The sequence below is a fragment of the Bemisia tabaci genome, chromosome 1 (assembly GCF_918797505.1).
Source record: "Bemisia tabaci chromosome 1, PGI_BMITA_v3".
In the NCBI taxonomy this organism is placed as follows: Eukaryota; Metazoa; Arthropoda; class Insecta; order Hemiptera; family Aleyrodidae; genus Bemisia; species Bemisia tabaci.
In genome coordinates, this window is record NC_092793.1 from 87,721,638 (window position 1) to 87,738,174 (window position 16,537).

The following is a 16,537-nucleotide window of genomic DNA, read 5'->3' on the forward strand; positions in this document are numbered from 1 at the left end:
CAAAAGTTCCTTGTAGATCATTAATATGTACAAGAAACACTGACAGGCAAAGAATCGGACCTCGAGCTACACATGTTTTAATTCATATTTTTGGGATTTGTATGGTTTATTTAGCTTTTTTATTCCTGATATGTGTCCCATTTTCTTCAAGAAATATTTTACTGGAATAATTGCTTTTTTCCCAGATACCAACCAGAGCCCAATTCTTTTTTTTTTTTTTTTGATTGAACATGAAAGGTGCTTGCCAGGTCAATGTGGAGTCAATCTTGCACCTTAAATGTTTCCCTATTTAGTTTCTTTACTCCAACAATGCCCTTTATCATTCTGTACACTGCCAGGTGCACTTAAAGTTCTTCACTCTTCTGAATTCGTGAGGAGTCTCAGGAAATAATTTAAATTGTAAATTTGCTTCATTATGACTTTCACAAAGATTTTTCAGATGTTTGGTAATATTATAGAGATAGGGTCTTAATTTCGTAGCTTAATTTTTTTGCCGCTTTTGTGGACAGGGATTACTCTTGCTACTAAACCTCCATCTCAATTAAGATGGTAGAAGTATTAAGCATGTTATTTGATGGAATGGAAATCCACTCCATTTTGTCTACAACTTAGGTGTTATTAAGTTGTTTTCAAATCTTTTCAGTCTTTTTGGTCATTAGGATATCCAGGATGCCCCTCTTCTTGTTTCCATTGTTGTTTGTTACTTCAATATCAAACTATCTGATGGAAACAAAACACAAGCCGCAAGAGTTGTGAAATGGATGTTGCCAGAGTACACAAAAAAGGACGAAAAATAACGTTTATGAATAAGTAGAAATAGAACAGCACAATGATCAAGACATCATAATGGACACACTAGTGGAAAGTAATGTGACGACACACCTTGGTCGTACCTTCAATATTGATGGAGAAATTTAAACTTTTGGGATTTTCAGGACAATAAAACACATGCAAACGTTTTTGTCTGTTGAAAATGCTGTTCCTAATAAACTTCCTATACTTTCTTTGACATATCAGAAATGAAGGGATTGAAGAACAACAGAGGTAAGTACAGTTTTTGCAATTTCAAGAAATATGTGTTTAAAATATTTCCTAATTACATGGAGCATCATGGCGGATAAAAGTTGAAACTCACTTTTTGATTCTGAAAAATTGGATTTTCGTAGTGAATTTTTCACAAACTATATTTCAAGACTAAGTAGTTTCACTTAAAATAATTAAAATCTCTTTTCTTTCAAAAACTGCACTTACGTACCTTGTCCTCCAAGCACTTTGTATATCAAAGAAAGACATAAATTAATGAATAGTTAAACTCACTTTCTCTGACATTTTGCTCACTTTGTCCCACGTACATATTTAACAGTTCAGGGCCCTTCACTGATAAGAAGTTGGAATTACACTCAGTAGCGATTGCTTTGGCAATTAGTGTCTTTCCAGTTCCTGGTGGGCCGTGAAGGAGTAGACCTACAAAAAAAATTGTCAGTCATCAAACAATTTAATTCCCTTGGTTTTTGAGAAAACCAGGTGCAAAAATTGAACTGTTTCTGATATTATCACCGTTTTACCAAGTTCCTAGAACCACGGCTGACTCTTTAAAATACAATTGCAACATTGCTCATGTTTTTAAGATTGCCAAAAAATTTGAGATATTATTTTTTTTTTTAAAAAAAAAAACCCTGAATTTTGATATTAGTATAAAATGTCTCTTCCCCCCCCCCCCCATTTTCTGCAGAACTTCAAGTATGTTGAACATTTTTTTAGTTTGCCATTTTATCAGAAAAATTCAACAGAATTTATTAATTTATTGAAATTCAATGGGAATAATCCCAATTACAAGGCATTAATGTACAAAAGATTCCAGATTATTTGAACAAATTAATGGTGTTATCCCAACTCTGGATTATCGAAATTGATTTTGAACTAAGGTGAATCTTGGAACTGACAGACTGCACAGTGTTGATATAACATCGTTTTTTTGCCTACAACTACTGACTGTTAGCCAATGGACTAGGGTGCCATTGCTGCGCTTAAAAAAATACCTTCCTCATCGATGAATTAGTATATACGGACGCAACAAGCAAACAAAAATAATGCATTCATATTTATAGAAATTGTTGAGTGTTAATTTAAAAAAATCGACCACCAGAGATCCGAATTTGACAGCCCTGAAGCCCCCTAAACATTTGCTGATGGGATACAGGGCTGTAATTTTGTAAAATTTCTAAGATTAGGGCCGCCCTGAAACGCATCAACAAATGTTTGAGGAGCTTCACAACTGAAAAATTCGGATTCCTGGAGGTCGGTTATTTTCACGAACGTCTTTTTCCTGAGCCTCCACGTAAATTAAGCAATACTGAATTTCGGAGAGGAATATTTCGAACAGGAAGAGGCCGCTTTCAGATTTTTTGCTATTGATTTGAGGTAAAATTTTCTGCCCTTTCTGCATTTAATAGGAGAATTTCAAAATTTTGACAGGAAGCCCAACTTTCAAAGTCATGACCCTCCTTATACCCCTGAGAGAGGACAGGGGGCTTCAAGAACGTGAAATTTGGATTCCTTGAAGTCAATTCCCTTAATGTCCCTGAAGTCTCTGACATAATCTAGCCTAAAAAAATGGAGAAAAAAACCTGGCACAGGATGTCTAGGACATCCTGTACAATATGCAAATCGATGGTAAAACTGCAGATGCAGAAATGCGTATCTTGTTTGCAGCATTGCATACTTCCCTTCATACTTCATTGTCTACATGGCAATCTATAAAACATAATTTCATGGAGGCTTTGATAATCCTCCTTCTCTACGAGAGGAATATGCTGTGCAAACGTCAAGGCACAATGATGGTTCTGTCTCCTATTAAAAGATTAAATAGAAGCTGATATTTTGAAACACTGCAACCAAGACGAGTATTTCTGCAGTTTCACCATTGATGTGTAAGGTTGAATATTGAAGATTTCTGAATTTTTTCCCACTTCTGTCTTAGTGAAAGAAGTTAAGTACCTGAACGGCGAAGGTTGTTGGAGATTGGGAGAGTAGATAACATTTTCAAAATGTCTTGTTTCAGGCATCCAAGTCCACCGATATCATCCCATGAGACAGCAGGGATTTTTGGTGCTCCTATGCTGCTTGCATGAGTCAACTGAATTTTCTCTGATGAAAAATATGACAGGAAAAATTATGTTTCATCGTTGAGGGAAGGGCAAAATATTCTAGGTTGAAAAATTATCTTCATTATCTAGCTTTAATAGATATCTACCAAGCAGGCATTCCAGCAAAAACAGCAGAAACTGGGGAAAATCCTGATTTGGAAGAAAGTATTTCGGGCCAGTTGGTTACCTCCTTATTATTTTCACAATTACATCAAATAGACAGAAAAAAAATTACTGGATTCTGTGCTTGACTGTTTGCTGGATGGGAACTTCCCCCTGAAGATTTGGTCTGGTTAGGAGGCCAGCAAATTACAAATTTAAAAAAAAAACAAAGGGCTCGAGTTTCGTTCATCATTGTAAAGATGAACTATTATTACGATAAAAATATGAAATTTACACATTTGGCCTTGGCCTAATTTGGTTTAGCGATTCATGTGATTGGAATTTTGGTACAAAAGTTTTGAAGTTTCAAAAAAAAAAATGCAAAATACTTAACGATAAGATTCGCCGCAGTGCTCCCTGTTAGCGCGTCACGGTACTCGAGCGGACTCCGGGCGTCGAAATATTCTTTTTCCTCCTTAGCTCGTCGGTGGAGACGCGGCGACGCTAAGCTTGTGCGCTCCGCAGCAGTGCCAAGCATGCGCGCTCGCGATTTTCTTCTTTTCTCAATTTTTGAATACACATGGGCTTAAACTTAAAACGGGGGAAAAATTTCCCCGTTACACCCCAGACCCCCCACTCGCAATCGCCAGATGTCCTTCTCTCGAGCTGTCTCTAGATCTACCACTGCTCACCAGAGCTGGGTAAGTTCAACACCACACCCACTACTTCACCCTTCTCCTAGGAGGTACAAGAGGAAAAGAGCTGGCACTGGTAAAAAGCCCTAAGGCCAGCACAGAATGTTTAAACCTCACAAATATCCTGAAAATACCAAATGGAAAGGGGGAGATACTGATGATCAAAGAGTTCTGATACTCGCTTAAAAACGACACCCTGTTCCACTCTTTTTACTAGGGATTGTTAGGTTGAGGATAAACAAATGAAGAAGGGTCAAAAAAGTCACTGGTAAGGAATCATACAAGTTACAATGACTCACTGAATACTGCTTCAAAATTTTCCCATTCCAAAGAGCCAGTTTGTGGTTTCATTAGGGAGTTAGTCTTGTGCCAGTTTCTGCAACCCCAAAAAAAAAAAAAAAAAAAAAAAAAAAGGGAGAAAAGAACAAAAAGTAGATTAAAATTATTTAAAAAAAATAAGGCAAAACAAAAACGGAAAGGAAATAAGAAACATAGGTACAAATATATTGAGAAATGGACTGCATTTTGCAATTTGGAACTAAAATTACTGGCTCAGTTAAGAAACAACGCATGAACTATTAGTTTCTCGATGTACATAAGTGTTTTAACTGATGAGCTAGAAATTATAGTTCGTAATTGTAAAGTGAAGTCCAATTGGATTGCATTTTGTAAAAAGGAACCACTAGCATTGCAATGTTGCTAAGATTGTGCAACTTCTTTTGTCTTGGAGGAAAAACCCGATTATCTCTTAATAGTTTCTATTTTACTCGCTAAAAACTGTAAATTTAAGACAAAAATTACCATCTAAATTTCATAGTTTTTCACAATTTCCGCAATTTTATTGCAAAGGATGAAGTTGCACAATCTTAGCATCATTGCAATGCTAGTGGTTCCCTTTTGCAAAATGCAATCCAATTGATACTCGTATGGTTTACTCTGGCATGATTTTTAGCAATTAACAACTGGAAATTGGTAATTGAGAGGACATTCCAGGAACTTCCTAGCAAGATTTAGTTGCGATCGGTTTTTGTTTTTGCGTTTTGTTTCAATTGTTTTGGGTGTCAATATGTGAGGATTTATCAGTCTTGCAGACCATATAGGTGAAATTCAGAAAGTACCCACTTTCGAGTTTTGAAAAATTTCACGAACTAGACCTTTGAATGACATTACGACCGCCATGCAAATTTTCAAGTCTGCAATGAATATGACTCAATCTGACAGTTAGAGTCGGATTGAGCCAATCAGGTTTTCAAAAATTTCTCTTTGAATATTGGGTGGAGCCGGTTATCACTTTTTCAACCTCTAACCGCGAGTTCTTTTCCTCTAGCTGGAGTGCCTCCCACGAATTGGAGTATGCTGCACCCAAGTCCAATAAAAATCTATCCTACTGACCCTAGACTGGGTTATTCAAAGAAGCAGGAAAATGCACCAGGAAAACAACAACCAAAAAAAAAAAAAATGCAACAAAATAGAGCTTTGGCAAGACAGTCATAAAAATTTTATGGGTTCGATTCATGCTTTGAAATCTGGTATGATGCATGATTAGGAGTGATTTGAGACTCCCTTAAAGGGAAAAGTCAATACTATAAGACTAGGAGCCAGGGAAACTCGTACGGTTTGCTCCGGATTTCTTCTTTTAATGCAGCTACCTGAGTATATTAGTTTTCCTGACCTAAACTGTTAACAGTCCTACTTTATTTTTTTTTGTCATCAATTTCAATACTCCATTCTACATTTGATGTTATTCCTATTTGAAAAATTGTCATTGGTTCTTTAGAGTGTTTCTGTCAGTAATTATAGAAATATAAAAAAAATACTTGGGCTGTCCTTTTGAAAACCGTTTTCCTAATTCGCATTTCTTTGTCTACTTTTTCTTCATACTCTTATTTCCTGTAGATTCAAACTTCCTCACTTGCTGTTTGGGTGCTCTATTTGATCTTAGTAAAGATTAAATGCATTAAAATATGTTCCCGAGTCTGCTTCTAATCTTGCTTCCGAATGAGCGACAGCGATCCTGCTAGAGTTAATCGTTCAACGTACGGAACAGAGGCCAACGTTTGACTAGATGATTATCCTGAAGAGGCATTAAATGATACTTTTCCGGTTAGTCACTCTGATAAAACCCAGAGACAAGGAGCAGCCATTCATGAGCGAATTTTATTTATCTGCACAGATTTTATGTCTGATGCGCCATTTTTGCATTTTATTTTGATTCTCCGGGAACGGTATCACATATAGCCCCAGTTAGCAAGATTAAACTCCGTCATTTGGATCTGTTAGCCGTACGGGAGCTCGCTCCAATATTCTCGTTATTCACAAAATGTATCAGTCGATTGAAAATGGAGTTGCTAAGTGCACTCCTCACAGTCTCTAGCGGCAGATTGTAGGTTGAGATGTTAAGCGCGCTTCTCGCAGTGTTCGTCCACCATCTCTAGTGGTTGAACGTTAATGAGTCGGGAACGAGAGTTGTTGGCGAACGCACCTAGACACATGTGTGGTGCGTTTGGAGCTGTAGAGAAATGCAGGAGTCTGGATGTGCCTTCTCGACAAGCAGGATCCGGATCCGCAGCCTAAGACTCCGCTCAGCGCGCGTCTTTCGACCGAGTTGCTGTGTGTTGTGATGTGAGTCATGACCGCCTATGGAATTGAGTGTGAAATCCACTTTTTAGGGTGAGTGTTTTCACTATTTTCTTATTGCGTTTTCATTTTCTTTACAGGTGTTCAATTCGGCCACTCGTTCAAGAAATAAAACCGAAGTATTTATCTCTTAGTTAGTTATTTCATTGAGGGATGAAAGAAAGTTTACCATTCGGTTCAAATTTGCACTATGTTTGAATTCAAAATATTTCTGCATGAAAGTGGGGGATAGCTGATCCTCTTGAATATTTCTGCATGAAAGTGGGGGATAGCTGATCCTCAGTTGCCCTCCAGAAGTTAAGACTACTACTTCGGCAAGAACACCATTCAGTTTCCTAAGCCAAAATTCCCGTGATTGTAGTCTATTTAAATCTTACTTGGCTTATGTACCACTTGCTTATAAGTTGTAGACTTATGTACTCAATCAGTGAGTTTGCTTATAAGTTGTAGACTTATGTACTTAATCAGCGAGTTTTAGGCTGCATCTCACTTCTTCTCCACTAGGTCCTTTCATCTTTGCTCAGGGTTGGAATTGTCCTTGTTCATTAAGACCTATCTTGGGTGAAATAAGCTTAACTCATTCACTAATTAATTTTGGTTTCATCCGCTGGATGGTCCTCATGGGGCAAGGAGGATTTGTTCACAATAACATACCTCAAGGGGTTGCAGAGTCTCTCAGAAATCAATGGAAATGGTGATTTTCACAGAATTTTTATGAGTTAGTTTTGAACTGTTCAGTATTTAAATGATAAAAACCCCTGATTTGTAAGACAGAGTGGATATATAAGACGTAAACATAGCTTGACTCTTTAGGTGTATAGCTGATGTGTAATGTCATTTTCTTCATCTATTTTTCAGTGGCCTCACTCCAGACAAGCATCTGCACCCAGATTTATTTCCAAGTATTCTGGAATTTCCAAGCCGCTATTATTCTATGATCTGATTGTCCATTCTATATCTGAGGAATCAGGGCAATCTGTATTTGTAGAGGGTTAGCAGCAAAATCAAATCATCTCAAAATTCATCATGTAGTGCTTCAAGACAACATTGATATCAAGGAAGATTTAGTATAACTTAAATAATTATAAGAGGTGATTTTCAACGTTTGATTTGTCCAGATCTTAATTTTTTCAAAGAAAGAAGAAAATTGTAAATGCAGTGTTAGAAACACCTAAACATCTGAATCAGTAAAACCAAGTTGTTCAGGATTTAATTTTTAAAGAAGAACTTTATATTTGGTGAGTCACTTTTTCCATAATTCTTTAATGCATGCTCCTTCAACACAGAAAGACCTCAATAAATTATTCTTACAGTTTCTTTTGATGGTTATCATGAAACTTCATCTCTGCAAGTTTGATGCCCTCTCAAGTCTGAGTTACATACTTGTGCCCTATCTTACCTGAAAATTTTGATTTTATGTGGTTCAAATCCTTGAATACTTTCTGTCATACTTTTTAGTGATCTAGCTGTATTTGTCGGCATCATTAAAGTAGATCTGAATGCCATGATTTATAATTATAACTTCTTAAGTTTAAATTAGAGACATTGTGTGCCCCCATCCCCCCAAAACTGAGGGTCTCACAGTCAAAATCTCAAGCTACTTTACATCAGTGATTAATGAAGAGTTACTGAGTAAGTGTTATTCAGAGAAGATGAGGCGCGTCAATCAATACCTTGCTATACATTTTCTACGTCAAACTTAATTCATCGTTGTGGGGTTTCCTGTAGCAAACATGCTCCCCTTGAACTACCAGCAACATTCATCGTTCAGTGTCTTTCAGTGTCATTCGTTACCCTGGGATGACCGAGGACATGCATTATTTAATGTCATTCATCATCCTAGAATTCCTAACGACATGTCATAAGATTTTCAATGACATGCATCCTTCTATGTCATCCATTATAGTAGGATTTTCAACGACTTACAGGGTTGAATATCTTTCAGTTTCTTATGTAGCAAATAATGCAGCATAAAATCTGTGCATTATTGTAAAGTTGAAAATCTTCAAAAAAATGTTGAGCGCCATTTTCGCACCTCGGATTCCGTTTTATTCACAACCCAACAGGCGCATAGACGGTTACAATGTAGGAAACTAAAATTTTAAGACCATTCAACGGCCTTTAACTTCCTGCGTACAAATGTAAAATTCGATTGGCCAAGGTCAACCATCTTGCATGGTTTAGTAAACCAGGATTTAAACTTTTCACCTTTTAAACCAGGATCCCTTCTAGCCAGATCCTCTGAGCAGTTTCCAGAAATGACAGCAAATACAATCTCATTAAGATACGTTTGGTCCGGGGAGAGTTGCTTAATTTCTACATCTGATAAGTACGGCACTTTATCTGTCTTAACGGGAGAAAAATTGACGATACCTAATGACTTGCACTCCATCAACGCTTTGACAATAGGCCCTGAAAAGAACTGAGGACTGGTTGTTATCCCATCAATCAATTGAAACAAGTGTCTTAGCGGTAGTTCATTTGTGTGCACCGAGGCACTTCTCTTGAGGCACCACTGCGGAAATTCCCCTGGCCGATCAGAGGATTGCATAGCGGTTTCTCGGCTTATCAAAGGGGGGGAGGAGGGGAGGCGACGTCAAGTGAGAGAGTGGAGTAAGGATTCGAGGCTTTTTGGCAGGAAAGAGGAGCCCCGAATACACGTCGCTCGGCCATTTATTTTATTTTTTTTCACCTCGTTATGTGGTTTTCCATTTGAGAGTGCTTTTACGCGAGGTCATTCGCCAATTCTCAGGATTTTACGTTTCTCTTGTACTGTTCTGTGTCGTTTATGAATAAAGAATCCATTCGTTCAATATCAAGTCGATTCAATATGCTCTCCCACCAACAACCCTAACACATATCACACAGTTTGCTCTCACTTCTTCTTCCTCTCTCAGTTGGTCTTGGTTCTCTACAAGGAATATAATGAACGTAGATACTTGGTACTTGCTGTCAAAAATACTAAGTTGGTCAACATTTTTCCCAACTTCGCGAGAAAGACTTTTCCCTGGCACAAAGCTCATGAAAATGTTCCATGGAAACAAGGCCATAAAAGGTTGCAAACTTTTCCCGACCCTTTTCACAGCTTACAAGTTTTGACCTTTGACACCTCATAATACTTCATACTCTCGGGCGGAGTTAAAACAGGGCAAAATTGATACTCACAAAATAGTTTGGTCCAGGAGATTGATGAGATCAGTGAACAGGAATCCAGTTGTTCGTTCGGCTAAATTTTGAAGACATCCTGGATTAATAGCAATCTGTTGCAACTCTGCAGTCCAAAACAGGACAGACATTCTTTCAAATTGATCGAGGGCCTCCATTTCTAATGACTCCAAAAATAAACGAGCAATGGTTCCAGAAATTCTGGCAGAGTTTTGTGCTGTTGCAAAAATTACGATTGGCCATTCACTCTTCAGGTCATTAAATTGATTGATGAAGTTTGAGGCTAAACGATCATCCTTCATCCCATTGGAGTTGACGCACAGTGCCTGAAATATAAAATTAATTTTACTCTCCTCATGGATCTTTGATTTTGCTCCTTCCAGAGTAGCACTAGGAGGAGACATATTTTCAGGGATTGTAAGGTTTCAAGGCAACCTCTCATGAATTTTTTAATTTTTGAAGGCTGAGAATGATCTCAACAAGCCTGGTATTAAAGGAAGAAGAGAGAGAGATTTTCTACATTGTAAAAAATCTTAATTAAAGCATCCATAGAGAGAAGAAAGTTGCGGGTTTCTTATTATCAATCTGCATGCGTTGAGCAGACTTATAAATGCCTTCCTTTCTAAAAGATTATAAGAATCAACACTTTATGCAGAGTACCTATAATAAGCTGTCCTGACAAAACTAAGAGGAGGTCGGTATTTCGACCACTAAAATAGATATTAAGATGCATTTGTAGAAAATTCTAAAAGTTTAGCTCAAGACGTAAGTTTCGCTATTTTTTTTCAAAATGACAGACCCTTAGTTACTTGGGATCTGACAGTTCTTGATCTTTGCAAAAGTAAGTAACGTGCGCTGAAAATTTGTTTATGCTTGCCTCAAAATTGGCGAAATGAACAAGACAGGGAGCACAAGTGCTAAATTTTGAGAACAGGTTTTTCAGCTGAGCATCTGCATAGCCAGGTGTAGGGGTCTGCAGGAATAAGCAATCAGTTTTGAAATACTGAAGCCCTAAAAACTTCGCAACACTTTTAAGTATGGTTGATCTCCCTGAACCATTGGCTCCACTGACAAGAAAGAATGGAAGAAGGCATAAATCTAAAAAAAGAAAGAAGGAAATCTATTAAAAAAATCAAACATGGTAAGAAGGAAGCGAATCCGGACCTGACATCCTGAACATCAATAATTCGAAACCTCAAAATTGGAGTGTGCAGAGAGGGGTATAAAAACAAATCACATCATATCATACTCTATCATACTTCATACTTACTCTATAATATAAAATCATTAGCGTAATGTGTAACAACCTAACGCTGGACGTCTTCACTACCCTTTCTACTGCATCACCTCTTCCTGCTCATTCTGCGCCTACTCAATCCGCTACTCTTTCTCATATAGAGGTCTTACTCCACTCCCACTTTTCCTTCCAGTTTTTTCAGACCAGATCAGGCCAGTTTCCACTGCAACTTTGCGAATGTTCTTTCGTGTGATTTAGCTGGTTTTTTTTCATTCTTTTATTCCTACTTTTTCCACTTATTCAGGTGATTTCAATGATTTTTTCAGTGCATCATAAATTTGCTCATAAAATTGTTCTCTTTCTTATGGTAAAGTAACATGATTATTGACTCCCTCGCTAATCCTGAGCATATTATTCTTCATGAATATTTCAAGAGTTTTTTTTTTTTACGAAATTTTCAAGTGGTTTTGAAGTAAATTTCAAGTTCTCTTAAAATTGACGAGTTTTTAACAACTTTTCTCAACAGCCACTGCTACTAGGGTAGTGAGTTTCATACACTTCTCTACAAACACAAGTGAATTAAAATCAGTGGGTGAAGTTTTATGCCTCAAATCTAAGTAGAATAATTTTCTATTAGCACTTCCACCGAGCATGAGTTCCATATAGCAATAAATAAAAATTGTACGTATCTGAGGCTAAACATAAAATCATTGTTTGAGTTGTCAAGTGATGTAACTAAAGATGGTAACTCGGATACTTAGTCAGGATATTGTGTCATGAAACATGGCCAGCAAAATAAAAATGAAAACAGCACACGTCAAAATCAAGATAATGTATATTCAGGATGTTTTCAAGGAGGCGCGATGCACTTGGGTCATTCCACACATAGGTAATCCAGGAAGTATTTTTTTCCCCCTTCAAATGACCCAACAATATTTATTGATGGACTCCTTTATATTACTAGCTTTCGGAAATGTATGCGTCTTACCTCCGTACTATTTTTATGCTCGCAATTTTTCCGTGTTTTGTAACTCCGTCGCTTGGTCTCATCTTACTGTATAAAGAGAGACAGTTTGGCAGCACTTTTTTCTGATGTGACCGCCAAAACAAGGTTTGAGGTTGGCCGGCCAGGATCACCTTTAGTTCCTTTGTAGAGAGAGTTGAGAAAACGCGGCTTATGGATGTCATAGACGGGAATAAAGATTACACAAATCGGACGTTTTTTGTAATCTTTGATCGACCCATTCCCGAATTCCCATCTTCGTTCCCTCTCTCATTCCATTTGTACCTTGCCACACCCCCCATTTTCCGGTCCATTTCAGTTTATAATTTTTACGAGTGGTGAAAATGTAATCTTTATTCCCGTTTGTGACACTGTGAAGACCTAAAACACGGGAACCAATCAGAAATGGATTCGCATTGTCTTTACTCTCACCATCAAGGGACTCTAGGATGACCTAGCGGTCAGCGCGTCTAACTCTAGACCAATAGGTCCAAGGTTTAGCGGTTGTAGCGACAAATTTTCACGGAACTGACGAGTGGATCGGCAGAAACGGATTCTACTCGACTCTAATCCCTGAAAATTTGAAAGCCGGAGCATGGATGTGCAAAAATCCCCCTGATATCTACTGACAATAAAATAATCATGTTTAAAAAACTCGTGTCTATAGATAGACTCCTAAGTTACTAAATAAACAGAAGTAGAAGACAAATAAATTGGAGAAAAAAATTGAGAATATGTTTACATTTACCGAGACAGATAACATGGGCTCCGGCAAAGTTTCTATTTCCAAAAGTAATCACTGTTTATTATGAGGTGAGGTCGAGTAACTGGGCGATACCTCCGTATTTCTAGCCTATTAGTGCTAAAATTGTTTTTACACTTGGTATACCTTCATTATGACGTAAGCCATCTAGAACATGTATACATAACCTCCGAAAAAAATTTTTTGGGTGAAGGGTGAAGTGCCAAAAAAGGAACAGCTTTTTTCTCAAAGCAACGTCGAAGGTGATCCCGGAAAGAGCCTCATATCTCACTCCAAGGAAATAATTTATTTAACTTGGACATTTCCTCTTAATGTATCATGTATTTGTGTAATGCGTGAGCAATTACAACATTATTGGATGAAAACACTGGCTGCGAAGAGTTGATGCCCAGTTACGTTGAAAACTTCTCCTTCGTGGGGTAACTGGGCAGGTGCCATCAGCCCTGTTCAAATCTTTATTAAAAGTTTTGATTTCATCCCATTCAGTCAAAATATCATTCCTGAACCACATCCTATAATTAATTTAGTAACACCTAAAGTTACTTTGCTTAAACAGGAACTTTTTGGCAATTTACTCTAGCGTAATCAGCCTTGCAGCTTAAAGTTTTTTACTAATTTTTTAAAAATTAATCATCCTCAATCATACTGAAACTGGCCAAAAAGTGTCCTGAAATATAACAGTTCTTGATAAGTAGTTATTCTGAAAGTTTTAAGCATTTATCTAGAAGGAAACAATTTTTTATGACCGTTATTCAATTCGATTACACATGCATTGCACCAAAATGAAACATTTCCTCTTTGGTGCGAAGAAAATAACAATACTCTTGATAAATCATAATTAGGTCATTTTTTCATTATTTTTGTTTACATTTGAGCCACCGACATCTTGGTGCACTCTTTTGTGATTCCATGAACGAGAACCAATCAGAATTGAATTTTTTTTAAGGCCACTTTCAGCCCAACCAGAATTGAGATGTGTAAAAGGACTCTACGTATGGAAAATCCTATGTAAATCGAACCAACCGAATCCAAGGTGGGGCACCAGGCCTAAAATCGCGAAACATCTCGAAATGTGACGTCATCACTATAACAGCCGATTTGACTGATTAAGTAAGCTCCTTTGTGTCAAAAACTAGTTCCTTTTTTTTTAGCATGTCGGTATTTCTTAAAAGATTCCTTTGTTACTTGTTACCTTGTACCTAGTTCAAAGATACTAAAAAACTGCGACAATTAACTTTAGGTCTTGTTCCTATCTTTATTTTTCTAATTTATTGCATTTGTTTCTGAATATGTAAGTAATGCGTTTGTTCTTTCATTAAAAATTGCTGTTTCGGACGTTCTTTCCCAAATTTTGTTCCTTAAATTTTTTTTAAAACCCCGCCACCATTCCTATTCACCCCACTGTCCAAAGAATGGGAACAATCATTAAAAGTCAACATGTATTCCTATTCACCCCACCCAGGGGCGAATAGGAATAGGCCGGAAAAATAAAAAAGGGGGGGGGGGTAGGGAATTTTTTTTGGAAAAGCTACATTCTTCTGGTAATCGACAGTGCTATCAGAGACTACAAATTATGTGTAAAAAAAAAATAACATTCGTTACTGCCTTTGAGAGTTACCAACAGTTAAAGTTCAAATTCACTGTTTCTATTCACACCAGTCCACAGTATTTTAATTTATGTCATTTTAAGATAACAAATTGTTTCCTACATCCATTCCCTACAAAATTTTTCCCATCCCTTTTTTTCCTTCAAGTCAAGTGCAACTTCAGCATATTTTCACCAAATTTGTATCAAAAGAATTAATGGGTAAAGATGTGTTACAGGTATGACACCTTATGGGTGTGGCCAATGAGAAGAGGCTTCAATAATGCAGATGTCACCTCACTTCTCATTATTTGGCCGTCGGAGTGTGTATTTATTGAAGAGAAGAAACCAAAAGTTGCCATAATAGGATCAGAGATATTGAATTTTGAAGGTGAAAAAGTGTCACAACTTGGAGATTTTGGGGGCAATTTTGACCCCCGTCGCATAAGGCAACTAAAAATGTCCATCAGTCAGTTTCTCAGTTAGTATAACAAGTACTTGAGTCAAATTTCATCAAAATTGGAGGGGGTCGAGAAAATTTTTGCCTTTATCCGATTGATTTGACATGGAATGACCCATGGAGCAAAACGTAGTTTCGGCATGTTCTATATTAAAATGAGTCTCATTGAAGCCATGCCACAAATAACCACCTATACCTCTGAGGTGGTTATTCCCCCCCCCCCCCCCCCCCATTGCTCTGTTTAAATTATAGTGGCCTTGGGTACCGCTGGGAGTGATGGCAAGTCGTTCCCCAGATTACTGGGCTAAAGAATTCAATTTAACTTAACGCAGTGCAGATAGATAAACTGGCGGGTGGATGGAATAACCAGCTATACAAGTACCGGTGTTTTTTAGCTTATTAGTATCATTTCAAGTTATATTTTAGTTACAAAGCATCAATTTGGGTTTGAAAGCAATTTAACAGCCATTTGGGTAGAATGATCACCTATATACGCGTACCCATGCGTACATAGATGATTTTCTGCCTATTCACGTAATCGCGCGTTTCATCTACGTCATAGGGCCGTCATTCTCCGTTACATGACATTCTAAGACTGTTGCAAAGCATCGATTGTACCTATTCTTCAGAACAGAAAACAGCCAATTTACCTTGGGACTTGATGGTAGGTAGAATGACTTTCTATAACATCATTTTTTAAGTCAACAATTTTAGGGTGAAAACTGAAATATTTTCCAAAAACGCACAGCGGATTGATCAGAAGGTATCATCAATTACAGAAAAATGCTTTTGCAGTTTTCCTGCTACGCAAACTCAGTGACACATCTAATAATCAGAACTTCAAATGCTATGTATTCACAACTATGTTTTCAGCTATAGGTGATCAGGTGGCCATGGCCTCGACTGCTGATTGATTTATTGCTCAAGATTGCCTACAATGAGAGTGGGAGAAGAAGAGGAAGATTTGAACTCTTTAATTCTCTTAGAATTGATGGTATATTAGAGAGACGATTTGTCACACCCATTATGCAAACTTTCCAATTTTTCTAGGAAAGAAAAGAAGAAAATTGAAAACAGATCATCATCATTTTAAAGATCATCAGCAGTTGAAGCAAAAACCCTCTACTTTAATATAAAATTTAATCAGATTTTTACATTCATGAAATTTCCAGAGTTTCCGCTTTATATTCATTGAGGCAAAACTCACTTCAAAAAGTGGTGATACCCATAATGCACCCTTTTTTATTTTTCTGAGGATTTGAACAAAGTTTTGAAATTAATTTATTCATCTCGTCTTTATCCTTCCCACTTCAGGATGCAAGATGCAACAGTGGTGAATTGATTCAATAATGAACTTGATCAGTTCCTTGAAGAAGGGATTCCCCAGCTTGCCCCAGGACATGAAATTGTTTCAATTTCAACAGCACTTACGTTGAAAAGTAAATTGAAAAGTTAAAAGTAAACTGGATTATTTTTCCTGCAATGACTATCACGTTTTTGCATGAACTCCAGGACTTCCCATACTTCTCGAAGTTGTTTTGAGGTACTCGAATCTTGCAGTGAGATTAATGACAGCAACATGGAAAATCTATCTGCCTTCCTTAAAGTTCCTGGGATCCACTTTTAAAAAATGAGCTTACATTAAAGCTGTAGGATAAAGCAGTGTAACTGCTTTATTTAAAGTATTAATGGTTAACGAGATCTGTAGGAGATCTTATTTTCAGGATGAACCTTGTATTCAATG

The 16,537-nt window shown here is 37.3% G+C and overlaps 1 protein-coding gene across 6 annotated transcripts in view; it reads right to left on the reverse strand.

The window, feature by feature from the left end:
* The window catches only part of Pex6 (peroxisomal biogenesis factor 6), a 54,086-nt gene that overhangs the window by 20,063 nt on the left and 17,486 nt on the right, over positions 1-16,537 (reverse strand). For all 6 annotated transcript variants that reach the window (XM_072306384.1, XM_072306385.1, XM_072306387.1 and 3 more), the window contains 5 exons: positions 10,623-10,843; positions 9,746-10,071; positions 4,243-4,319; positions 2,998-3,147; positions 1,318-1,464 (listed from right to left, as the gene is read on the reverse strand). In XM_072306384.1, coding sequence (XP_072162485.1) covers positions 1,318-1,464; positions 2,998-3,147; positions 4,243-4,319; positions 9,746-10,071; positions 10,623-10,843 — 921 coding nt within the window. The remainder of the gene's footprint in view (positions 1-1,317; positions 1,465-2,997; positions 3,148-4,242; positions 4,320-9,745; positions 10,072-10,622; positions 10,844-16,537) is intronic.